Here is a 27,324-nt window from a genome sequence, read left to right on the forward strand (position 1 = left end):
ACAGCCTGCAATTATGAGATAACTAAAGAAAAAGACACTTAGTTCAGAGGAATTTTGCAGTGGTGGCAAAGTGACATTTTGGGACTGTCCAACCCAGACAGTTAGATAGGTGTTAGTAGCAGTGCTAATAGGAGAGTAGTTGGTGCAAACATGTAAAGTCTCCTTACTTACAGGGTTTTGCACCCAATACACAAACTGTTCCTCATCGTCGAAGTCCAGGTCTCTGCCCTGACTGATTCCCATCACAGGGATCATGGCATTGTCATTTGTGTTGCTGGGATCAAGGGAAATTCCGAATATAGCAGTGTCTCTGAGCACCATCAGAAAAGGGTTTTCATCTGAAACAGTGAGATCACGTAGACATTGAAATACACAAATGAGGACCTGAGGAGATTGAGTGCAGTTATTGTTTGGTAACTAACTCACACAACGCTAGATATTGTACCTTTCTCGCAGGTCTGGCCATTGCTGCTGAGATGCCAGCCAGATTGGCAGGCACAGGAGTAATACCTGGGCCTCAGACCTGACAGCAGGCACAGCTGACTGCAGACACTGTTCTTACAGGGGTTCCATGCTGAATGGAAGAGAAGGACAAGGTTTGCAAATTGTCATTAACTCTTCATTCAAGTTACTTACATCCCCTCCTAAAACCTCCTTCGGTTGATGACGATACAGTACTGTTAAGTCTCACCTTCTGGCTGTTTGACAGGGTGGTCTACGACGATGCCCATAGGCTGCAAGACATCAGACAACATGACCTTCTGGTTGCCCCCATGCCATTTGTTAGCCCTGATGACTTTGTTGGTGTACCTCTCAGTCCAATACACATAGTCTTCAAATATAGTCATGCCGTGAGGATGCTGTAGGATCTGTGCACAGTGAGGACAGAAGAATACAGCTTATTTAATTAATGTTTCTCTGAAAGGTAAAATATTCTCCTTCAATATTCTGCATCCAGAAGGTTAAAAAAGTAAGTAAAGACTACTCAGGTATAAGTAGATTGTGTTCTTTGTACCTAGTTAAAGTAAAGGAAAACAGCTCAGCACAGAGGAGGAATATCTCACCAGATCACTTGCGAAGACCTGTTGCCGGTTGTTGCCCTCATAGTCACAATAATCAATGTAGTCCAGATAGGCATCTGCAAAGTATAGCTTTTGGGTGGCATAGTCAAGAGCCAGTCCATTTGGCCAGTACACTTTATCTGTGATGATAGTTTTACGCATTCTCCCATCCATATGGGCTCTCTCTATCCTTGGGTTCTGGCCCCAGTCAGTCCAGAACATATAACTGGTGCTGTTAAAGACACATTGTTAAGGTGAAAATGATAGTTTAAATTGAGCCTACTTCAGATTACATCATCTTGGTGCCCAAATTAGAGCACCACAGGTTGGAAACAGGATTCCAAAACACTTGTATTAACAACTGTCATTTGAATAACTAGGGAAAAGACCTGATGCAATGAATCAGAAACTGACATTGTCTGAAGCAATTTTGACAACTTACAAGTTTCTAGCATCCAGTACGAGTCCGCGAGGGCTGGTGATGTTTTCACTGAGCAGCACAGTGCGATATCGGCCATCTAGAGTGGACACCTCAATCATCTCCAGTAGTGAGTCTGTCCAGTACAGATTCCTGCCTGCCCAGTCAACAGCAATGCTCTCTGGGGCTGTGACTCCACTGGAAAAGGTCTGGCAAGATGGGGAATAAAGCAACTGGGTAAACTAGAGCTACTGTATAAACCTACAGGCCACTGGGGAACTGAAAAGCTCTGAAACTGTTCATCATTCAGTTCTGTAAATATATGGATCTGTGGTTCTGACTGTGGTGAACCATTAATGAAGAATTTGAGAAGAAGTACTGGTATCCTAATCTTGACTAATATGATTACTATTCTCTTAATCAGTTAATTCATAGGACTTGGTAAGTACCAGATCCTTATTTCCACTATTGTCACTAAATTAATTGATTGTAAACTACTTGAGTAGAAAGAAGCACAATAAAGTTATAAAGTGACATTTCACAACACATCCCCAGTTCAACATCACCCTTCCTTACCGGTCACTTCTCCCAGCTCCCTTCATTCAATCAATCAACATTCCTGAACACCATGTGCACTTGTTCTATCACCCTCTGCTCCCATTCGCCCTGCACCTCTCAACTTGGTTCCTTGCTTCCCTCTGCTCCACATATAAACCCCTCACTCAGTCTCAGTCATTGTGAAGTTTTGTCAGTGTTCACTACAATCCTAAACAGTCTCCCAGTGTCTAGTTAGATCCTTGAATCCTTGACCTCTTGTTTGACTTCCCCACCATGACTTTGATCTTCCCCTGATTGTCTGTTTGCCTGATCGCCAAACCTTGCCCTTGACCACAACCACGTCTTTGCCTTGCCCTTGTTTGCCCTATCCTTCCAGTATTCGACCCACACCTGTCTGATCACCTCTACCATGCACCACAACTGGGTCCCCTGTACCCGTGCCCCGTGGCACATTATACAGACAGCCCATCACATTTGATCTCATTTTGCTTTTGTGACTTCACATTTCATTCTGAAATGACATGGGGTACATTTAGCATGGTGTAAAATGTTTTATTAACATGGCCCAATATGACTTCCTGTGCTGGAGTGGCAGTTCAGCTTCTGGACTGCGTTTATGTTCTAGACATCGCTGGCATTAATTACCTCTTTGATGTCAGTGCCGTTCCGCAGAGCGCTCCAGATTTTCATCTGCGACGAGTCAGCCCAGTAGATTCTGTTGGTCACTCGGTCGAAGTCCACTGCCACAATGTTTGCCCCACTTCGGATGACCGGCTCAATGATGTTGGGCTGGGCACTGATGTTGTCCGAAATTATCTGGCTCCGTCTGGTCACCAAGAGAAAAGCATCCCTAGGATCTGGAAGGAAAGTTTATTGAGAAAACCAGTGTGTGGTCAGTAGGATTATGCCATATACTTAAACATGCCAGGGTCAGAAGCTGTACCTGTGGCCTTGCAGACTCTGCCATTGGGCTCCAAGGTGTACCCATCCTCACAGTAGCAGCGGAAGGAGCCACGCTCATTGAAGCAGATCTGGCTACAGGTGCCTGGAATCTGGCACTCGTTGATGTCCTCACATGTCTTTGAGTCATTCATGAGCTGGAAGCCAGGACTGCAGGTGCATTGGGCTCCGAAAGGACCCTGTACACAACCATCAGTGCAACCTCCATTCTCAACTGCACAGTCATCCTCATCTGACAGACACAGATGGCTAGATTAATAAAACATTCCCCCCAATGGGAGATTACAGTAGAACATTTATTTTACTTTACTGTAATGTGCCCATCAGGACCTTTAAATTAGAATTCTCCAGGATTTAGTCTCTAGGTGACTTAAAACATTAATATGTGTTTTTTAAGAAATAGTATAAAACATTATTTTACATATACTTTACCAGTTATCCACATTTTAAGACTACTGGAATAGCATGCTTTTCACTCAACCTTGGTCTTCCCATATAAAACCAAGGCTGTGACTATCTAGGCTCATACAGTGGGGGAAAAAGTATTTGATCCCCTGCTGATTTTGTACGTTTGCCCACTGACAAATAAATTATCAGTCTATAATTTTAACGGTAGGTGTATTTTAACAATGAGAGACAGAATAACAACAAAAAATCCAGAAAAACGCATTTCAAAAAAGTTATAAATTGATTTGCATGTTAATGAGTGAAATAAGTATTTGATCCCCTATCAATCAGCAAGATTTCTGGCTCCCAGGTGTCTTTTATACAGGTAAGGAGCTGAGATTAGGAGCACTCTCTTAAATAACTGTCAGTCTCCCTCGGTCTGGGGCTCCATGCAAGATCTCACCTCGTGGAGTTACAATGATCATGAGAACGGTGAGGAATCATCCCAGAACTACACAGGAGAATCTTATTAATGATCTCAAGACAGCTGGGACCATAGTCACCAAGAAAACAATTGGTAACACACTACGCCATGAAGGACTGAAATCCTGCAGCGCCCGCACGGTCCCCCTGCTCAAGAAAGCACATGTACAGGCCCGTCTGAAGTTTGCCAATGAACATCTGAATGATTCAGAGGAGAACTGGGTGAAAGTGTTGTGGTCAGATGAGACCAAAATCGAGCTCTTTGGCATCAACTCAACTCGCTGTGTTTGGAGGAGGAGGAATGACCCCAAGAACACCATCCCCACCGTCAAACATGGAGGTGGAAACATTATGCTTTGGGGGTGTTTTTCTGCTAAGGGGACAGGACAACTGCACCGCATCAAAGGGACGAGGGACGGGGCCATGTACCGTCAAATCTTGGGTGAGAACCTCCTTCCCTCAGCTAAGGCATTGAAAATGGGTCGTGGATGGGTATTCCAGCATGACAATGACCCAAAACACACAGCAAAGGCAACAAAGGAGTGGCTCAAGAAGAAGCACATTAAGGTCCTGGAGTGGCCAGCCAGTCTACAGACCTTAATCCCATAGAAAATCTGTGGAGGGAGCTGAAAGTTCGAGTTGCCAAACGTCAGCCTCGAAACCTTAATGACTTGGAGAGGATCTGCAAAGAGGAGTGGGACAAAATCCATCCTGAGATGTGTGCGAACCTGGTGGCCATCTACAAGGAACGTCTGACCTCTGTGATTGCCAACAAGGGTTTTGCCACCAAGTACTAACTCGAAGGGGTCAAATACTTATTTCACTCATTAACATGCAAATCAATGTATAACTTTTTTGAAATGCGTTTTTCTGTATTTTTTTGTTGTTATTCTGTCTCTCACTGTTAAAATACACCTACCATTAAAATTATAGACTGATCATTTTTTTGTCAGTGGGCAAACGTACAAAATCAGCAGGGGATCAAATACTTTTTTCCCTCAATGTACATAGGAACCTGGGATACAGCACACGCTTACTGCAGTTGGGTGACTCGTCGGCTCCATTGGGGCAGTCTCTCTGGCCGTCACAGAGCTTGTCCAGGGCGATGCAAACCTGGTCAGTTGGGCACAGCCACTGGCCAGCTGGGCATGTGAAGGGAGGGGTGGGGCAGTCTTTCTCATCGGTCATGTCACGGCAGTCGTTACTACCGTCGCACACCCACCACTGGTTTATACATTTGCCGTTGTCACAATGGAAAAAGGTGGGCTTGCAGGTACGTGGCTGGCACCCGTTGTGCTCATCGGAGCCGTCCTGGCAGTCCAGGTGGCCGTCGCACTCCCAGCTCTCTGGCAGGCACATGCCATCTCCCTGGCACTGAAACTCATGTTCATGGCACATGCCCGGGGGACGAGTGGCTTCAACGACAGCAGGCACTGTGGTTAGTCAACTGCACTTCACAGGTTCACAAATACAGGCTGGTACCATTAGAGTTAAGGGCACATATCTCATGACAGATGGCTGATTATTGTTACACATAGCTGATGCTAACAAAACCAGATACATTCTGGAAAAGAAATAATGACCAGTTTGTGCCCATTTCAAGGAGGGTGTAGTGTTTGCAACAATACTTGATTCATAACATGAATGTATATTTAACAATAGTTGAAACTGAACAAATAGGGAAATTAAACTGTTGGGAGTCATGTGTATATGTTTGCGGAAAACTGCAAAGCAATGGAGATGTTAGAAGGCATGCTGTTTTCTGCCTTCAAAGGAATTAATTCTGGAAACCCCAAATACAGTATTGCTTATTATGTTATTTGTCTAAGTTAATAAACACTAGGGGGTGCGCCATGTGTCCATCACCTGGTGGTTGGCACTGGTGTGATAAAAAGTAATTACAGTGCCCTCTAGCTGTTCTCAACCACTACTGCTCTGGTACTTACGACATCCGGCTTCATCGGAGTGATCCTGGCAGTCAAATACACCATCACACCTGTAGGTGTCTAAGATGCACTGAACTCCGCTTACACATGCAAACTGATTTGAGGTGCAGGTGAAAACTGTTGGGACAAAATGCAGAAAACATACAGATAGGCCACTATGCGGTGAGGCAAAAACAGGACATGGAAAAGCAATCCACTAATTACTAATTAATAATGACTTAGTGGTCATCATCAGACTCCCAATGCCACAGCAGCACTGCGGAAGTGATAGGAATATGACTGACATCTCTCAACAAAGATGTTAGAAAAACCTCCTTACGTAAGCACTTAATTAATGCTACTAATAACCACAATCAAGCAACCAAGGAGAGAGAGGGAGGGAGGGAGGGAGGGAGAGAGCAAATTGGTGGAATATAGGAAAGAGTCTCTCACCACAGCCCTTCTCATCTGATCCATCAGCGCAGTCCAGGTCTCCATCACAGACATACACATCTGAGATACAGCGATGATCTGGACACAGGAACTGACCAGGCTGACAGGTGCCTGAGACATCTGAGAGAGGGGCAGAGCAGCAGTGGATCAGCAGGACCAGCACCAGGTAAAACAGCTGCATTAAAAGCCTACAGTGTCTTCTCTTGCTCTTCTCACTCCTTGGGAAAACTCACTGCAGTTGCGCTCGTCCGATCCATCTGTGCAGTCATTCTGAGTGTCGCAGAGCCAGGCATTGGGAATGCAATTTTTGTTGTCGCAGGTGAAGTAGCCGTCATTGCAGTTTGCCGGCCCCCGGGTGGGGCAGTTGGTTTCGTCAGTCCCATCCCCGCAGTCGTCGTGGCCGTCGCAGTGCCATTTCAAGGGGATACAATGACGATTCCCACAGGTGAACGCTTGCGGAGAGCATGTCATGCCTGCCGTGAAGAGGAAATTAAGAATCATAGCTTATTATTTATTTATGTATTTATTTAATGTCAGATGCCCTTATCCAGGGCGACTTACACAAGCATTACAAAAGTGCAGTAATACAAATCTCCCCATTGCAGTCAGTTTGGTTCAGAGGAGTGTGCAATCCTGTAGATTTATTTTGAAAATAAAGAAACAAAGCAAGGAGGAATCCTTAGCATTGTCCTCATCGCACAGAGGAGAATGCTGGGAGCTCACCGGTGTCGGTACAGTTGGCCTCATCTGTCTTGTCGAAGCAGTCAACAATCCCATCACACCGGTAAGATTTGGGGATGCAGCGGCCCTTGTCGCAGGAGAAGGAGTAATCTCCACAGCCCTGATTAGGGGGTTTATCTGAGCCATCAGGGACGCAGTTGAACTGGTCCTGCAGCTTCATGCCGTAAGGACAGCCACACATATGACCCATCGGCACCGGGAAGCAGAAGTGACTGCAACGGCCGTTGGGCGTGAGGTCTGAGTTACAGTAGCTGTTGATGCCTGTGATGTGATTGTGAATAAAGCCTTGTTTCAGTGGAATGCAACTTGCCAAAATACAGAGTTGAGGGGGGACATTCCCCTGCTTGGGAAGGATGGGCTTTTCAGTCTGTGTTATCTGGCTTACCCTGTTGAATGTGAGTGCTGTACACCTTCACGTCCATGATGTCCAAGATCCCCCTGCGAATGAGTGTGATTTGGCCGCCATCCCTCTTCCGCATACGATACACTGAGTTAGTCCTCCAGTCAGACACATAGAGATTATCTGTAAACACAGATACAGGCTTTACACAGAAGCCATTAATAAACTGTCCTTCAGAGACCCTCAAGGGTACATCACCAAAAAAACTGAACAGCACTACTTACATCTCAGTTTCCTCATTTGTTTTAATGTCCAACTTCACTTTTTCAAACCACTGCGTTCTTGATCACAGTTTCTAATGATTTCTTATTATACAATGGTGTATGTTGATCGAAATGCATAGCAAGAAGATTGCCCATTTTAAGATTTTTCGATTTACATGCACTGTAAAGAATCCAGTTGGCTCACCTGAGTGTATAGTCAGGCTGAAGGGATCAGTGATCTGCCCGATGTTTGAAAACGTGCGTCTGTCTGAACCACTAAGGTCACTGTGCTCAATCTTATCCAGCAGAGCATCCACCCAGTAAATCCTGTCAAAACTTTCAATGCAAATTTCCACAAATCATTTTCAAATAGTCACAATTCAATTTCTATAAAGACCCTTGTGGGATTTCTAAAGTATATATCTAAGCTTAAAACTGTGTTTAAGATACTTAAACATTGGAAGCAACATATGGTGATGCTTGTTGTTAGCTCTTTATGTTACTTCTATAAAGCTGTACAACTAAAGGCAGCACACAAGTGGGAATCTTACAACCCCAATTCCGAAAAAGTTGGGACAGTATGGAAAATGCAAAAAAACAAACCAAAAGAGTCATTTGAAAATTCAACTCACCCTGTACTATATTGAAAACACATTTTTAACACATTACTTGAAGTTTTACTTCGTGAATTTAATTTATTTTTGAAAATACATTTAAAATCTGATGACTTAAAAAAAGTTGGGACAGTTGACTGTTTATCACTGTGTAACATCACCTTTTCTTTTAATAACACTTGTTAAGCATTTGGGCACTGAAGACACCAGTTAGTTAAGTTTAGCAAACGGAATTTCCCCCATTCATCCATTCATCCAAAAAGTGTACATATCTTTCTGAATTAATGGTGCCCTCACAGATGTGCAAGTTACCCATGCCATGGACACCGACACACCCCCATTCCGTTCCAGATGATGGCTTTTGGACCTGACGCTGATAACAGTCTTGATGGTCCTTTTCCTCTTTGGCCCGGAGAACACGATGGCTGTTTTTTCCAAAAACAATTTGAAATGTTGACTCGTCGGACCACAAAACACGATTCCACTGTGCTACTGTCCATCTCAGATGAGACCGAGCCCAGAGAAATCGGTGGCGCTTCTGGACAGAGTTGATGTATGGCTTCTGCTTTGCATAGTATAGCCTTAACTTGCATATGTGGATGCAGCGAATGGTGTTGACTGACAAAGGTTTACCAAAGTATTCCCGAGCCCATGTCAGGATATTCATTACAGACTCATGACGGTTTTTAAGACAGTGACGTCTGAGGGATCGGAGATCATGCGCATTCAGAAGTGGTTTCGGCCTTGCCCTTTACGCACTGAGATTTGACCGGATTCCTTGAATCTTTTAATTATATTGTGCACTGTAGAAGGTGGATTGCCCAAGATCCTATTGATTTGTCTTTGGGGAATGTCATTCTCAAAGTGTTGGATTATTCGCTGACGCATCTGTTGGCAGATTGGCGAGCCTTGACCCATCCTTGCTCTTGAAGGACTAGGCCTTTTTTGGAGGCTCCTTATATACTATGATTACATGATTGCCTTACCTGTTTCACATCACCTTCTTATTTCAACTTGTCACATCACTATTAGCCCTAAATTGCCCCTGTCCCAACTTTTTTGGAATGTGTTGCATGCATCAATTTCAAAATAAACATTTACCTTCTAAAAGCTATGCAGTTGATTAGGTAAAACATCAAATACCTTGTCTTTATACGTTTTTTGTTTAAATACAAGTCAAAGTACATTTACAAATCACTCCTCTTTTGTTTCTATTAGCATTTTCCATACTGTCCAAACTTTTTCTGAATTGGGGTTGTACAAAAACTAATCAAATTAATTAATTTAACACTTAATTTAAACATTGGTTATTGAGAAAACACAAAAGTACAAAGGCTTAAAGATACTAGTTTGTGGAGATGTGAAAAAGTAATAAAGTGCACATACATAAAACAAAATGAAGGACACACACAAGATGGTTAACAAAAGGAAATATGATAACTTGAGAGAGACAAGCAGAAACAGACAAAACAGATATGGACAGATATATGGCTAGATAGATAGACAAACACTGTAATTGTCATACGTGTAGTCAATGGCTATCCCATTAGGCCAACCCAAGGTGGTGTTGACAATTGACTGTGCATGAGATCCACTACACCAGGCCCTCATGATTGCTGCTGGCCGGTTCCAGTCAGACCAAAACAGTAACCTGTGAAGAGCAATACAGACACATGGCGTTTCATAGGTATATGGAAATCTCCAATTGAGAAGAGTTGAAAAGCAATTCAACACGTCTATTTAAGCACACATTAGTTCAGCTCTAGGTTATATTAAGGTACTGGAGATAGAGAACTCCATATTGTTTCTGAATTCTGAGGACTGAATGGACTACCCTGGTAAAACAGTCCAACTCTTCAGGACTAGAACTTTACACTCCTGTGCTAAATTTATGTTTGGTGTTTAGTGTGTGGGGTAGGAGTGGGCAGCTCTTATCCTCAAGAGCCATGTTGTTTTTTATACAGTGTATCTCACTTGACAAGACTTTCAGATTGAAAACGAAAATGCCATGTTTAAATCTAAGTAATCATTCCATAGAAGTTTTTAAGGACTGAGATACAGTGCAAACCATAAAACCCTCAGGCTCTCGAGGGAGGGCTGGACTGGCATCTCGTGTGAGAGGAAGTCATCCCTGGGTAGCTGTGTCCTTACCCAGCTTGGGGATGCACCGCGATGCCACGTGGATTTCGCAAATCTTGCACAATATCGCGCCTGGAACTGTCCGTCACTTTGTGGACCGTAATGACCCGGTGGGAACTGGAGGTCCAGTACAGGATGTTGGCTGTCCAGTCAAAGGCCATGGACTCAATGAAGCCTACATTGTCCCCAGTCAGAATCTGCATTCCTGGTGATAAAACAAAGCCACAACTCTCTTTATCAATCAATCAATCAATTATCAAGAAAGCATAAGTAGTGGTAAAAACAACAACAACAACAAGTGTATATGGATTGTATATGTACTGATATGGGCTGATGTCCAAGGGAGACTTAATTATGTTGAGCTGATCCATTTGAGTCCTATGAACTGAAGTTGGCTAAACTCGAAAGCCATGTGCTATTGTCGTGCTTCTACATAAAGCCCCTGATTACTAACTTGGCAACAATTAATTTCCCCTCTTATCCACCTTTGAGATAGGTGGTGGTGAGAGATTCCTGGCAGGTATATGAAATAACAAGAAACCCAAAATGACCTTAGCTCTAAAGCATGCTGTCAATGTTACCTGTGCCGCTGCTGTTAGCCTTATATATAAGTCTTTGGTTTCTGTCATTGAAGTAGATGGTTTCTTCTTTGGCATTGAATTCTACTCCAGAGAAGAAGGAAGGGCTAGCGGTCAGAGGTAGAATCACATCCTCTTGCTTAGACACGTTGAGAGGGATACCTCGGAGTGCAGGTCTGGACAAGACCAGGAGAAACTCTTCTAGCTCTGTCAGACAGACAGAAAGGGGAGGGAGAGCCTGAGAAAACTCACATATGTATAATAGACATTTATATATTTATATTGTATTGTATTCAAAATATACAAGAACATATACTATTTATGTTGTACATATATGAGTTTTCCATGTGGGTTGTTGGATTCAGGGGTTCCCAGTTGTACTTCCTCACCCTCCCCACATGTAGTGGAGGGGAAGTGACCATGGTGATTCCAAAACTTAGGGGGAGAAAATGATTGGTGATTCCAAAATAAAAAAAGTAAAATTGTTGTATTTTTGTCATATTTTATGAAGATGATGAATATGCCACATGTGTTGATGGCTTTAAAAGGATCAAGGGAAGGGAACACCTTACCTCAGCCCACAAATAGGCAAGACATTAATACCAGTTTAGTGTCTGTTATCTTGCAAAATTAGATTTAGACATGGATTAAGCTGAAGGACCTCAAACTTTTAGGCCATCAACCAATTCCATCTCATATCCCAGAAATGCAGGACTCATGTTTTAATTACTACTTCTGTTCAGATAAAATTGGTATGCGAAAAATGCAATAACTACCAGCTTGAGACATTGTAAATGTGAGAATAAACGTGCACCGAGCTGACTTACTATAACAGCTGTGTCTGTCCACCTGCAAGTCGTAGCCCAGTCTACACCTGCATTGGTAACCCAGGCCCTCATTGTCTGACTTATGACTGAGCACACAGATGTGCTGGCAGCCCCCATTGTGTTTCCCACAGGGATTTAATGCTGAGGAAAGAAAGGTTAGCATCTTTACTGTACTTTACACATTAACATATGATAATCTATGAAAACCCTCAACCCAACTTTGCATGTACTTTAAGGTTTGCGTTTTCCAATGCTGGGGAAATGGGGGTTATTTAAGGTAAATACATTCAATTAACTTGCTTGGTTACTTTGTTCTTTCTGAGTTAAATTAAGTAAATTATAACTAATACAGGCTTATATTACTCTGTTCAGTCAGATAGAGAGACAGGTGCATTTCAGTACTGTTTCTGATATACTCTGATACATTAGTGCCAAACGGAGGCAATTGTGAAATCTGAACATCTAATGCTTAGTCTTCATCTGTCATTTGGAGAACAACAAATCTGTCATGTTTAGCTTTATCCTTTGGACTTCAGTGGACATATTTATGTATTTGTAGAGTCTGTTTCAAGTACATTTGTGCCTCCAAGTCTAAACAAATACTAAATGCACAGAACTGTGAAAGCCTACTTTATAATTTCAACTGCAGTGTATAATTCATACTTGTTCTTGCCAATAAATCTGTCCTCTATTATATATCTCAAGTTCTAAGTACAATGGATTGTACATTTATTTTGGTTTTGTTTGTGTTCCAGGCTATAATTGATTCATGTATTGCCGTGGTTATAATGCAGATTTTAGCATTCATTTATTTAAAATACACTCTGTAAAATAAGCTCTTGCTGATGGCACAAACAATGAATTCATTTTTAGATCATCTTAGAAAATGTTTTCTTTTAGTGTTACGCAGCTGTATATTAATCATCTCCCATTGATTAATATGTACAAATTTGTGTTTTAAAGCCAGTTTCTTGTCATCATGTATCAAAACCTATTGCATTACACACCACTCTATAAAGGCATTTTCCACCTCCACTCCACCACCCCTGCAATTAGCACAGATAATGGAGTTTGTTCTATAACTGCCTGGGGGAAATTTCTCAGTATAAATCCATTATGGATTTTAAGAAACTGGGACATATACTTAATCTAACAATCATTTTCTGCCCTCTCACCGAAGGGTTGGAGCACGGAGTGGGCAATGACGATGTGATTGGGCTGCTCCGTGGTGCGATAAAGCAGGGTGGGATTGCTCCCGTTAAACCTGTTGGCCCGAATCACTCCCATCTTGGTCCAGTCAGTGAAGAAAATGTGGTTCTCGAACAGCGCCAGGCCAAAGGGGTGTGCCACGTCTCCACCCCCACTCAGAACAGACTTCCTGAGAAGAACACAGAACAATTCCTGTTCTCAAAGGAGCATCGTACACAGGCAGATTTGAAGAAGAGCACATTTTTAGTCTAGGTAGACAGCTTAATTTACAGCTCAAATCCTGAAAAGTATTGATTCATTCAAGCCCAGATCAGCAATGAAATAAGGACCAAAGGTACTAGCAGGAAAATTACAGTTGGTGCATCAGGACTGATGATAGGAAGCAATTAATTTGACAAACAGCCATGATTTTATGAGACATAGGCCCTACTACTTCATGAATAAATTGACTTGCTGGGATACTGAATGGAATTCTACCAACCTATTAGATACTACCAAACCAAACTAATAAGACTGTCCTGAACCATCTCTAATTATGTGTTGTTGTATGGTTATGTATTTGGAAGTGTTACTAATTTACTCACACATAAGAACTAGGTTCAGGTTAAAGAGCAAAAGGATCAGTTAAGTTCCAACAACCAAACCAGGTTTTGTAATGTTTCTCATTTTCTTTCATCCTTCCCACTATACCTGTCCAGCCCATTGTAGGTGACAGTTTCAATGTAGTCAAAGTGACTGTCAACCCAGTACACCCTCTTGGTCACGATATCCAGGGATATCCCTGCCGGGGCTCCCAGCTTGGTCTTCACCAGATCCACCCTGCTACTGCCATCCATGTAGGCTCTCTCCAGCTTGGGCTTATTGTCAACACCAATGATGTCTGTGAAGAACATGTACCTGCAAACCACCACAAGAGAACTGAGTTTCATTCAGGCAGCTAAGAGTAGGGAAATCAAATTCATTTTTTTTTTTTTTAAACTGCCCATGGCTACAGTACATTGACCTACCCCACTGTGGGATCCAGCGCCAGCCCGTGAGGTGACTTGAGGTTCTCCGCTATCAAAGTAATCCTATTTCCTCCACTGTAATCACAGAGATCAATGCGATCCACTGCACTCTCCACCACGTACAGTTTGAAGTTGATCCAATCCACGGCAATGTTCTCTGGACTGTCTACTGACACTGACAGCACCTCAGTCTTATCTGAGCCGTCGAACCTCACAGAGTAAACCTGGGGAGACCATTGATTCTCATCATGGCGTGCTCCATAATTTCCTAGAGCCAAGTAAAACGGCATAACATCCGTGCTTTAAAACAAATTCCCGGTGGCCCACAACCTGATCCTCGCATGCGCAAGTGGCAGTGGGCGTAAAGGTCCAGAGGGATAGCTTACCTTTTTGTTGATGGTGTCAGTCCAGAATAGGCGCTGGCTGACCCAGCTGTAGTCCAATCCCACCGCCCGGCCCCTGTTCTGCGACTCCACCAGAGTCCTCACATTTTTGCCATGGATGTCTGCGATCATCACATCTCGGCCATTGGAGAAGAGTAGTTTGGGGAGGCCGGCTGCAGACGGGAGATAGACATCACTGATTATTGACACCTGTGACCAAATATCAGCAAAACTGACTGCAGGTTGCAAAACATCTTCCCAGCACAGAGCAGACCAATTCAAATTTATGAATTCACCATACAAAGGACCAGGTGTATTAATATACACAGAGCTGTCAGTCCTCTGCCATTGCTTAGAGTCACTGGCATACTGAACATTTTAATCTCTAACCAAGCTTGGGATTGTTCATTAACAATGGAAGATGAGTCATTTGTGTTTATTTCTTTACTAGATCAAGGTGAAGTTTGCAAAATTCTTTGTTTGTTTTTCTCTATGGGTAGAACACTGCACAACCACAGATCACATTTTTAAATATTCTATGACTTTATACCACCAAAGAATACAGAAGTTAAAACATTTGTGTATATTGCTCAGCAGAGGGGTGATTGAAGTTATAAAAAGTAAGTGTGTGTCCACCTGCTAGTAAAGTAACGATAGTATAGCATTTCAACAAAGCCTTTTTGACCCTGTGTTTCTGTGTTGTTTTCTTACCTGAGATATTGGCCTTGCAGTGGCTCCCCAGTTCCAGAAAGTACCCGGGAGCACAGCTGCAGCGATGCGTCCCAGAACGATCCTCACAGAAATGATCACAGATCCCCCAGATGTTACAGTCATTGTAATCTATTGGTACAAATGGAAAACAAAGTCAGATACAACTGTGTAAGTATATCCACACCACAACAGTACAGGTTGCAGCTTTGATTATTCTCCTTTGGATATGAGGTTTGTGAGAATTATAGATAACTATGCCAAAAAATATATATATTAAAAAAAAATATATATGTATATATATATATATATATATATATTTTTTTTTTAATATATATATATATATAATACAACAAGCAAACATGGATTTGCTTTAGGTGTTGCTTCAAACTCTTCTCTTAAAGCTTCTTGCTGCAGGGCAAACTCCCACTATATTCCACAAAATATTTATTTTAATTTCAAATAATTTCAAGTATTATTTTCCATTGTTGGCGCTTTTTAAGATATTCAACATTGAATGTTTACAAATACTATTGGAACACAATAAACTAACCTGGATCTCTAGCTGTGCATGACCAATTAAGCAATAATAACTAATGGAAAGAACTGAACACAACTAGGGCAATGAAACTAAGATTGAACCTGTTTTCAGCAACCCTTCAACATTCAGAGGTCTGTGACTGCCCCGTACTGTAACCAATATGAAGCCAAATTACTGGTTGTACTACTCTTACTGGTTACCAATGGTGTTTAAATAACTTACCTACACAGGTGCGGCTGTCATTAGCCACTATGAAGCCATCAGGGCAGTAGCACACCCCTCCTTGTGGGGAGGAGTGACACTGATGCTGACAGCTCAGAGTGGAACATTGTTCATACCCTGGAAAAGTCAACAAGAGTTCAATATTCTTTGCCTGGATACCTTCACTCACTACAAACATGTAAATATCAGCCTTCTGTATGATCCTATTCATATGTATGAGGCCCTGCATGTTCTGTTCAAAGATGGGTTTTGTGAAATGAATTGATCAACTTTGGGAAGCCAAGTCTGAACCAGTTCTACATGGAGAGATAAGGACTAAGCTTTCAAGGCAGTAAAGTGACTTACAGCTTATTGTTAGTGCTGGAATGTCTTAGCAAATACCATCTACCACATAGTAAAGAAATAAACTCATAAAATATATAATTCAATTGTTCAGTCACTTCAAATTGAGTCATAAAATTGATATTGCACGCCATTTAGATTACATTTTCATAAGCCAGACATCTGAATGCTCTGGAGTTGAATCTGGATCAATTGTTAGGTTGATTAGAACAAGTTAACCTGTTTCCCGGGGGGGTGGCGTCATGGGCTCACCGCATATGAGATTTTCCGTTGCGTTGGTCTCATCAGTGCCGTACAAACAGTCTGCATGTCCGTCACATACTTTCCCCACCGGGATACAGAAGCGGGAGCCGGGGCAGGGCCACTCCCCGGGGTAGCAGTCTCGAGAGCCGCTCTCTGAAACCACAACACAAGGGAACCATGAATGACACCGGCTTCTATCAACAGTCCATCCTCCATATCTCCATGTCTTAACATGAGTGTGAATTAAACCTACAGAGCTGAATCAAGCTTGTGAATGCCGACTGTTCTGCTCACCACATCCTTTCTCGTCACTGTAGTCCCCGCAGTCATTGAAGCCATCACACACCCACCTGTGGGTGATGCAGCGGCCGTTGGTACAGGTGAACTCGTTCCCACTGCAGCTCTGATAGTCTGGGGAGAAGGCAGGGCAGATACAGCAGGGTGCAACATACCAAGATGCATCACTCACTAAGTACAACCTGTATTCAGTCTCTACAGTTACTCTTCATCCATTAAGCACAGTTTTGCATTCTGAAAACAGACTATTGGTAAGTTATTTGTCCTTTAGGCATGGTAGAATCCCATCCCTGCTTCTTTACAATTCAGCCTTAAAGAAACGATTGTTTTCACACTGCAAACAAAACATGTATCTGGCTCCTCTTATGGTTGAGGTAGGGGTGCAGGGCTCCTGTGTGTTGGAGGGAAAATAAAATATACTTCTTGCTCTTTCCCATTTTTGCAGTTAGATTTGAATGTCTTGAGTCTGCTACTTTTCGTTGTGCCTTCAACTCACCACAGTTGTGCTCATCGCTGTTATCCCCACAGTCATTGTAGTGGTCACACACAAAGGACAGTGACACACAATATCCATTGAGACACTCAAACTTGTGCATCGGGCAACGAAGGCCTGCAGAAGACACAGAGAGTGTATTCAGACACTGATCTGCGATAATTTCTTATTCCAGGGACATAACTGGGTTTATTTTAGTGTTTGTTAGGTCAAGTTCTTGCCCCTGAGCACTTACTGCAGTTGGTTTCATCAGAGCCGTCTCGGCAGTCCAGGATTCCATTGCAGTGCTGAGTGTGGTCATAGCAGGCGCCGTTGGCACAAGTCTGCTGGGAGCAGCTGGGGTAGTCTGGTATAAAACACACAGATAGTTAAGGACAAGGAAATTAACCCAGCAAGTCATGTTTAAATTTGCATGTAATATTCCATTGCATATGCTGCTAAGTGTATGGTTAACTTTCAGTAATTTCACATAAAGTGATCTGCAAAATTATTATGTATTTAGTAATAATAAAATAAATAAAAAATATGAAAATATGGCTTTGTTTAATACGTCAGTGCAATCTTGTCAGTGCACTTTACAGAATAGTCAGCAGAGTAACTCAAAATTATTCAGTGATGAATATGCCTGTGTCTTTCCACCTGCAAACATGCAACTTTTGTGAAGCCCAGTTAAGCAAACTGAGAAAGAAACATGGCACAGCAGTCATCAGCATGACTCTGCAGTGGACCGTGTTGCAACTGAGGTCTGTGAAACCATTCTAACTTGCGCACATCATGCTCTCTGTTCTTAATAAGTTAGAACTCTACCACAATAAAAAAGGAGAATTTCTAGAACCCTATAAAAACTGGTTAAAGTTGTGTTCCACGGTAAGTAATACTTGAGCAGTTTACAATATAACAGCCACAATAAGGACTGCTGACTCTGTCATCACCTGTTTATAAAAGGGCATTTTTTCCCCTTCTGTCTTAAATTGAAGAGATTGCTGTTATAAAGATTGCTCAAAGTCAAAACTGCACATTTCCTTCTTGGAGATATAGGAATGATGCATACAATAGAATATGAGACTAGTTTGTAGCTAGCCCCATTTACAAGCAATTAGTTGTAGTATAAGTAATGCATTTTCCAAGATAGAATACAAAGCGTAATGAAAGACTTACGGCAGTTACTCTCATCTGACCTGTCCACACAGTCCCTTACTCTGTCACAGCGGTAGCCTGCTGGGATACACTGACCTTCCTGGCAAGTAAATTGATCCGGAGCACAAGTCTGACCATCTGTGGATCAAGCAAGACAATGACACTGGAGAAGATACACTACAAGAGATATGAAACTCAGTTAGGTGCAGTGCCAATGAAGTTCCCTTTGAATTGGAAAGACAACACAACTCTGTTTGTGTTTGTACTATGGTAAGGGGTGTGCTTTAAATAACTACCACTTCCAGATTAATCAAGATCGAGCTCATTTGATTTATCCTTTCCCAGACGTGTATTGTGTCATCTCCTGCAAAGGTGTGTTTTTTGTAAACCAAGAGAACAATTTGCTTTGGAGCCAATTTTTCCATGAAGAACAACACAGTGAAGAACCAGAGAGTAGAGGCAACAAAAGATCAATCTAGAAAATAACAGCTGTGATAACCAGGGGTGTGCTGAACATATCTATGGAAGAGAGCTCTCTACTGGAATAACATTAATCCACCTTTCCTAATTAAGAACATAAGAAAGTTTACAAATGAGAGGAGGCCATTCGACCCATCATGCTCGATTGGTGTCCATTAATAAGTAAGTAATCCAAGTATACTATCCAGTCTATTTTTAAATGTTCCCAAGTTTTCAGCTTCAACCAGTGCTGGGGAGTTTGTTCCAGATTGTGAAAACTCTCTGTGTGAAGAAGTGTCTCCTGTTTAGTGTCTTGAATGCCTTGAAGCCCAATTTCCATTTGTGTCCCTGGGTGCGTGTGTCCCTGCTGATCTGGAAAAGCTCCTCTGGTTTGATGTGGTCAATGCCTTTCATGATTTTGAAGACTTGAATCAAGTCCCCACGTAGTCTCCTCTGTTCCAGGGTGAAAAAGTTCAGGTCCTCAGTCTCTCAGTAGGACTTTCCATTCAGACCTGGAATAAGTCTGGTTGCTCTCCTCTGAACTGCCTCTAGAGCAGCGATATCTTTCTTGAAGTGTGGAGCCCAGAACTGTACACAGTATCCAGATGAGGTCTAACTAGTGCATTGTACAGTCTGAACATTACTGCCCTTGTTTTAAATTCTGCACTTTTGACAATATACCCTTACATTCTGTTTGCCTTTTTTATTGCTTCCCCACATTGTTTGGATGGAAAAGGGGGCACACGTAGACTCCTAGGTCTTTCTCATGCGTTACTTCATCTAGTTATATTCCTCCCATAGTGTAATTATAGTGGACATTTTTGTTACCTGCATGTAATACCTTGCACTTGTCCACATTGAATTTCATCTGCTAGGTTTTGACCCATCAGAATATTATCTAAGTCCCATTGAATAAACTGTGCTGCTGAGATTGTATCTGCTGAGCCACCTATTTTAGTATCATCTGCAAATCTGACAAGTTTGCTACTATCCCAGAGTCCAGATCATTAATATAAATTAGAAAAAGCACAGGCCCTAGTATTGATCCCTGTGGAACTCCACTAACAACCTCACTCCAGTTAGAAGCGACTCCTCTAATCGACACCCTCTGTTTCCTATACATCAACCAGTTCATAATCCATCTACTTACATTACCCTGAATGCCTACAGCTTCCAATTTGAGGATCAGTCTTTGGTGTGGAACCTTATCAAAAGCTTTTTGAAAATCTAAGTATATCATATCATATGCTTTCACATGATCTAAAGCTGCAGTTGCATGTTCAAACAATTCTAATAAATTAGTAAGACATGATCTGCCTCGTCTAAACCCATGTTGACTATCTCCAAGAATATGGTTTTAATTAAGATGCTCCTCTATTTTCGGTCTAATCATTTTTTCCAACATTTTGATTTCCAACAAGTGATGTAGGTGAGACTGATTGGTCTGTAATTTCCTGGCTCAGTTTTGTCCTCTTTCTTGTGGATTGGTATGACATTTGCCGTCTTCCAGTCAGTTGGAACATCCCCTGTTCTAAGTGCCATTTGGAATATTTGAGTTAGCGGCCTATAAATAATTTCCCTAATTTATTTAAGTACTGTTGGAAATATTCCACCTGGCCCAGGTGAGTTTGTTTTGAATTCTGCTAGTCCCTTTAGTACCTCTTCCTCATTTATCCTGATCTCTCTTAGGATTTGACTGGACTGATGGTTAACCTGTAGCATGTTATCTTTTATATTTTTTATTTTGTAAAAACCTCTGTGAAATACTCATTTAGAACATTTGACACATCTTGTTTGCATTGCAGAGATACCAATGCTATCCATTACTGGGTGCATTTAAGTGTGATTATGCCAGTGGCCCAATATGCATCTTTCCCTGTCAAGTAATGGCTATGTTTGTATCAGGAAGTACATATTATCATCACTTATCAAGATATCAGTATAATGCCTACAAGCTGAAATGGAAAGTATGTACTTTATCTCCTGGTAACGTGCTGCTGTTTCTCTTATCACAGGAGTCTGATAATCGATGCCACACTACTGAGGTAATGCCTTGTAATCACACCTCTCCAAGTGACTGTGCTTGCAATTATCATCCCATTTAGATACCTGGAAGCTACTGCTTAAATTCAGTGACCTGAAAATTGTAGCATCCAGAGAGCTGTGGCGGGGCGTGCTGCTGAGAGAGGACAGATAGGGGGTACTGTGCTCAAGACCACACATTCCCAACCAAACCAAAGCCAAACCATGCCCTAGTGAGGAAACAACAGGTACAGAGCTCCAAAAATTGCACAGGCCCAGATATGGTGTTAAAATTAACTCTTGTCATTGAAGAACCCATGGTTTGTTTTCACATAAGCAGTAGTGTTAAAATCAAGTAACCAAGGTAATACATTTGGGCATGTCCTTAATGAGGGTTAAAGTCTACTTGCTCTTGCAGCAACATTTCTTTGAAACTTTTCCTGGTTGAGCTAAGGTTAAATTAACATGTCAAAAACCCTAAACAGCTGGGTTAAAGTACATACATACATATACAGTATAAGTAAGTAAGTCATGGCCTATGGGAAGAATGGAAAATGTGGACTTGTGCTCTTAGCCAACAGACAGAAACCAGCACTGAATTAACAGCGGAATGGATGAACCCTGGGTTTGGGGTGTAAAGAGACACGTACTGCAGGTTCTTTGTTCATCGGAGCCGTCAGCACAGTCTTCCTCCCCGTCACATACATACTGGCCTTGGATGCACTCTCCCCCCGTCAAACACGCAAACTGGTCTGAACTGCAGCTGGGGGGTTCTGAAACAGATAGAGCATTATCTGACAGCACTGACTGACACCTCTGCGTAGTGTAGTGTATTGAGTCCAGTCAAACCTCTACAAGCTTTTATTTGCCCATTGATTAGCACAGAAATACAAAAACTGAAAGAAACAAAATCAGATCTTATCCAGTGCAGCACACAAACACATATATAAAGACTAATAAAAACTGACCAGGAAAGCAAAGAGGATAGTACAGTACAGCTTGCTCTAACTGAGTATGTTTTGTCATGCGAATTCAAATGTGTACAATGAATTGCGTGTACAAATCATGCACGCTATATGAGTGGATATCAGCCTTGGAGTTGGACAGAGTCACTGTTTTCTGTGGCTTGATCATCCCTGTCTAGTGAGATAGTGGGGGCCACTCACGGCAGTCGGTCTCATCCGAGTCATCCGTGCAGTCCTTGGTGCCGTCACACCTCCAGCTCTGCTCGATGCACTGGCCGTTATGGCACTGAAACTTGCCGACGTCACACGCGCCTGTGATGGCAAAAAAGGGCACTGCTTGCAGTTACACACACACACACACACACATATATATATATATATATATATATATATATATATATACACACTCACCTAAAGGATTATTAGGAACACCATACTAATACTGTGTTTGACCCCCTTTCGCCTTCAGAACTGTCTTAATTCTACGTGGCATTGATTCAACAAGGTGCTGAAAGCATTCTTTAGAAATGTTGGCCCATATTGATAGGATAGCATCTTGCAGTTGATGGAGATTTGTGGGATGCACACCCAGGGCACGAAGCTCCTGTTCCACCACATCCCAAAGATGCTCTATTGGGTTGAGATCTGGTGACTGTCGGGGCCAGTTTAGTACAGTGAACTCATTGTCATGTTCAAGAAACCAATTTGAAATGATTCGACCTTTGTGACATGGTGCATTATCCTGCTGGAAGTAGCCATCAGAGGATGGGTACATGGTGGTCATAAAGGGATGGACATGGTCAGAAACAATGCTCAGGTAGGCCGTGGCATTTAAACGATGCCCAATTGGCACTAAGGGGCCTAAAGTGTGCCATGAAAACATCCCCCACACCATTACACCACCACCACCAGCCTGCACACCTGGTAACAAGGCATGATGGATCCATGTTCTCATTCTGTTTACGCCAAATTCTGACTCTACCATCTGAATGTCTCAACAGAAATCGAGACTCATCAGACCAGGCAACATTTTTCCAGTCTTCAACTGTCCAATTTTGGTGAGCTTGTGCAAATTGTAGCCTCTTTTTCCTATTTGTAGTGGAGATGAGTGGTACCCGGTGGGGTCTTCTGCTGTTGTAGCCCATCCGCCTCAAGGTTGTACGTGTTGTGGCTTCACAAATGCTTTGCTGCATACCTCGGTTGTAACGAGTGGTTATTTCAGTCAAAGTTGCTCTTCTATCAGCTTGAATCAGTCGGCCCATTCTCCTCTGACCTCTAGCATCAACAAGGCATTTTCGCCCACAGGACTGCCGCATACTGGATGTTTTTCCCTTTTCACACCATTCTTTGTAAACCCTAGAAATGGTTGTGCGTGAAAATCCCAGTAACTGAGCAGATTGTGAAATACTCAGACCGGCCCGTCTGGCACCAACAACCATGCCACGCTCAAAATTGCTTAAATCACCTTTCCTTCCCATTCAGACATTCAGTTTGGAGTTCAGGAGATTGTCTTGACCAGGACCACACCCCTAAATGCATTGAAGCAACTGCCATGTGATTGGTTGGTTAGATAATTGCATTAATGAGAAATTGAACAGGTGTTCCTAATAATCCTTTAGGTGAGTATATATATATATATATATATATATATATATATATAGTAGTTTCGAAGATTTGGTGACCAGTTACACAAAATACCTTGCATATTGAGTAAGTATTAAATACAGTGTTTCCCCCCCCATTTTAAATGCATTGACTTCAATGTGTTAAGGTTCTTTGTGTCACACCTTTAAAGTCAAAGAAACATTTTAGCTACAAAACTGAGAGGAAACTGTCAATGCTGTTAAAGGCAACTGATGCAGAAGGAAAACATAACTTTAGGTCAATGTTGTTTCAATGCTGTATTGAAAGGAATACAGAAAGGTAAACAAACATAGGTGGACAGACAGACAGATAGATAGATAGATAGATAGATAGATAGATAGATAGATAGATAGATAGATAGATAGATAGAGCAAGAAACCACTGGCCTTTCATTGATTTTTTTGACCATCCAATGGGGTCTACCTACAATAAAGTAAATATATGAAGAACAAACACAGGGATAATATTGGGATTTGACAGCTTGAAAAACAACATAGACTAGAAGTAGCTGAATCACTAATGGACTCTAGCTTCCTATATTAGGCTAAGAGGTTTTCAGTCCATCTTTGTATTTTGAACAAAGATGGTCTGATGGATCTGTCCGCCTGTGTATCAAACACACAAACATAGACAGATAGATAGACATGATCCTCTATTCAATCAGATCACTTCTAAATCAAACTTCCAAAACCTGACCACAAGTTTAACATTTCTAAATTATATTTTAAAACAATAATGCATCAATAGAAGACATACCTTTCGTAAGTCTAAAGTCATGACATAACAGTAGAATGGGCAACACCTGCAGAAATCCTGGGAGCATCCTGGACCTGTCAAAATGTCTCCAAAATGTTTATTTTAAAGAAGATGGACAATCAGTTCACATGTGGATAATGTGTTCCTCATATCCCCGAAGCTAGTCTACACGGCCATGCTCCGTCACATGAAATTCAGGTAGCCTTCCTCTTGTGCACATCTAAAGATGAAAGGTAACAAACATATATAACTGTTTATGGCTCCTCCTTTTCACACTGTGATATAAGATTAACTTTGTCAGGTTCCGTTTTTGAACACATCAGCAAGATTCGTTCATTGTCATTACTGTGCCAGAAAACAAGACTTTCATCCTGAATTGGGTGGGAGGGTTCTAATGGCACAGGTACAGTTACATGTGCAATAATTTTAATTTTGGCCACTGAAATCATAGGATTAAACTACACTAAATATTTAACTAAATGCTCCACATGTTTAACATAACATTATACCATGAATGAGTTTCAGTAAATGGCATTTTAATGTTGTCTTTATGGTGGGATGTAAAATTGTCAGAACGTCTCACTGTATTATCATTTATAGTAACACAAGCACAAAAATATGACAGTTTTACAATTTAGCCATATTCAAATATTGTTTAAAGATCAACTATTCTCAAGTGGTTTGCAACAGTTCGGCAAACAAATTAGTGCTAATATTTTAATTAACAGCAAGTAAGCTGCAATCAAAAGAAATGTCATTGCAGTTAAATACAACATATTGAAAAGTAAACCGATTGTGACATATATGTGACAGATCCACCCTGTAACTTTCCATAACATTCTCATTTAACTTTAGTGATGGGAACTAATGGTCCATACATACATTTATGAAAAAAACAGTATCTACAATTAATAACTGTGAGTGAATGAAGTTTAATAGAAAAAGTATAAAGCACTTTACAGATTCAACCTTTATATTCCAAAGCTAAAAATACTAACATTGCTTGTGTATTTTTAGTTGTACTTAATGTGAAGGTTTCCTTAAAGAAAAATCTGTCAATTATTGCATGATGTGATTTTAAGTAGCTATAATTTATACAGTTCAAAGTCTGCATTTTACAATGCATTTAACTTTTTACAAGCCTTTTTTTTGTGGTTTGTTTCCCCATGAAAGTGTTAACATTTTTAGCTTCCAGTTTCAGATGCTCAAGTACCAAAATTTCAACTAAGTGTCCACAGTGTAAACAGGAGAGCTGAGTCAGTCATATATGACACAGTAGCATCTCTTGCTTTGTGCTCTGGGCTTCAGGAGCCAAAAAAGAAATAAAATTAAATAAAAGACAGCTTTGGAGCATGCATTCATATGGTCTTCATCCCTCCTAGGCTGACACAGTACATGGATTAGACCACTGAACTTTGGAATATAAAGGTTGAATCTGTAAAATGCATTTAATTTTTTTCCGATGAAACAAAACTTCAATCTCTCACAGTTAATATTTGTCGATACTATATATTTTCATAACCCCAATATCATTAAACTGGCAAATTCTAAATGTCGCACAAGGCAAGGGAGATCTGAGAAATACACCTTGCTCTTAATTCAAAGTTCAGGCCTTGATTGCCGGAGAAAACCAGGAAATTAATTTGCAAATTCAGCTAGTAAGAACCTTGAGCCATCCTTGAATTTACTGCATAATAAAGCATGTATTTACACAGAGGTACTTAACAGAGACCTGGGATTTCATTCTCCTCCATATGTCTTGCATATTTTGATTTAACTAACCCTTGTACTTTGTTCCTCCTGGAACAAGAAAATAAAAAATAAAAAATGTAATTAGCCTTCATGGCTCACTGAGCAAGACTGTCACAGGACTTGTTTCATAGCTTATAGTTCACTGGAAATATTTCTCTCCTTTTTTTATTTTAAAATTAATTCATGGATTTCTATTACTTCCTGTTGCACTTACTGCACTACTAATTCCCTCTGTTTCAAGATGAGGTTTCTGTAACAAGACATCCCAATGCATTTCACTACCATGTTATTGTAATGAAAATAGCAAATCAGCCTAGCCCTGGAAACCCTTATATATATATATATATATATATATATACTCACCTAAAGGATGATTAGGAACTCCTGTTAAATTTCTCATTAATGCAATTATCTAATCAACCAATCACATGGCAGTTGCTTCAATGCATTTAGGGGTGTGGTCCTGGTCAAGACAATCTCCTGAACTCCAAACTGAATGTCTGAATGGGAAGGAAAGGTGATTTAAGCAATTTTGAGCGTGGCATGGTTGTTGGTGCCAGACGGGCCGGTCTGAGTATTTCACAATCTGCTCAGTTACTGGGATTTTCACGCACAACCATTTCTAGGGTTTACAAAGAATGGTGTGAAAAGGGAAAAACATCCAGTATGCGGCAGTCCTGTGGGCGAAAATGCCTTGTTGATGCTAGAGGTCAGAGGAGAATGGGCCGACTGATTCAAGCTGATAGAAGAGCAACTTTGACTGAAATAACCACTCGTTACAACCGAGGTATGCAGCAAAGCATTTGTGAAGCCACAACACGTACAACCTTGAGGCGGATGGGCTACAACAACAGAAGACCCCACCGGGTACCACTCATCTCCACTACAAATAGGAAAAAGAGGCTACAATTTGCACAAGCTCACCAAAATTGGAGAGCTGAAGACTGGAAAAATGTTGCCTGGTCTGATGAGTCTCGATTTCTGTTGAGACATTCAGATGGTAGAGTCAGAATTTGGCGTAAACAGAATGAGAACATGGATCCATCATGCCTTGTTACCACTGTGCAGGCTGGTGGTGGTGGTGTAATGGTGTGGGGGATGTATTCTTGGCACACTTTAGGCCCCTTAGTGCCAATTGGGCATCGTTTAAATGCCACGGCCTACCTGAGCATTTTTTCTGACCATGTCCATCCCTTTATGACCACCATGTACCCATCCTCTGATGGCTACTTCCAGCAGGATAATGCACCATGTCACAAAGGTCGAATCATTTCAAATTGGTTTCTTGAACATGACAATGAGTTCACTGTACTAAACTGGCCCCCACAGTCACCAGATCTCAACCCAATAGAGCATCTTTGGGATGTGGTGGAACGGGAGCTTCGTGCCCTGGATGT

General features: G+C 41.5%; 1 protein-coding gene across 1 annotated transcript in view; it reads right to left on the reverse strand.

Annotated features, from left to right (window-relative positions):
- Positions 1-24,379, reverse strand: part of lrp2b (low density lipoprotein receptor-related protein 2b) — a 58,570-nt gene extending 34,191 nt beyond the window's left edge. The window contains exons 1-32 of the mRNA XM_066698540.1: positions 24,176-24,379; positions 21,977-22,087; positions 21,461-21,583; positions 18,351-18,467; positions 17,428-17,538; positions 17,196-17,309; positions 16,697-16,813; positions 16,412-16,555; positions 15,818-15,934; positions 15,058-15,186; positions 14,350-14,519; positions 13,964-14,187; positions 13,647-13,853; positions 12,923-13,125; positions 11,748-11,888; positions 10,924-11,127; positions 10,355-10,547; positions 9,729-9,854; positions 7,795-7,925; positions 7,372-7,509; positions 6,969-7,247; positions 6,479-6,718; positions 6,246-6,365; positions 5,814-5,930; positions 4,905-5,282; positions 2,981-3,229; positions 2,683-2,894; positions 1,504-1,688; positions 1,065-1,293; positions 692-869; positions 446-574; positions 172-338 (exon numbers count right to left, since the gene is read on the reverse strand). Of these exons, the coding sequence (XP_066554637.1) occupies positions 172-338; positions 446-574; positions 692-869; positions 1,065-1,293; positions 1,504-1,688; positions 2,683-2,894; positions 2,981-3,229; positions 4,905-5,282; positions 5,814-5,930; positions 6,246-6,365; positions 6,479-6,718; positions 6,969-7,247; positions 7,372-7,509; positions 7,795-7,925; positions 9,729-9,854; positions 10,355-10,547; positions 10,924-11,127; positions 11,748-11,888; positions 12,923-13,125; positions 13,647-13,853; positions 13,964-14,187; positions 14,350-14,519; positions 15,058-15,186; positions 15,818-15,934; positions 16,412-16,555; positions 16,697-16,813; positions 17,196-17,309; positions 17,428-17,538; positions 18,351-18,467; positions 21,461-21,583; positions 21,977-22,087; positions 24,176-24,242 (5,370 nt within the window). The 5' untranslated portion in view covers positions 24,243-24,379. The remainder of the gene's footprint in view (positions 1-171; positions 339-445; positions 575-691; positions 870-1,064; positions 1,294-1,503; positions 1,689-2,682; positions 2,895-2,980; positions 3,230-4,904; positions 5,283-5,813; positions 5,931-6,245; positions 6,366-6,478; positions 6,719-6,968; positions 7,248-7,371; positions 7,510-7,794; positions 7,926-9,728; positions 9,855-10,354; positions 10,548-10,923; positions 11,128-11,747; positions 11,889-12,922; positions 13,126-13,646; positions 13,854-13,963; positions 14,188-14,349; positions 14,520-15,057; positions 15,187-15,817; positions 15,935-16,411; positions 16,556-16,696; positions 16,814-17,195; positions 17,310-17,427; positions 17,539-18,350; positions 18,468-21,460; positions 21,584-21,976; positions 22,088-24,175) is intronic.
- Between the last annotated feature and the right edge of the window lie 2,945 nt (positions 24,380-27,324).

Source organism: Amia ocellicauda, chromosome 3 (genome assembly GCF_036373705.1).
Source record: "Amia ocellicauda isolate fAmiCal2 chromosome 3, fAmiCal2.hap1, whole genome shotgun sequence".
In the NCBI taxonomy this organism is placed as follows: domain Eukaryota; kingdom Metazoa; phylum Chordata; class Actinopteri; order Amiiformes; family Amiidae; genus Amia; species Amia ocellicauda.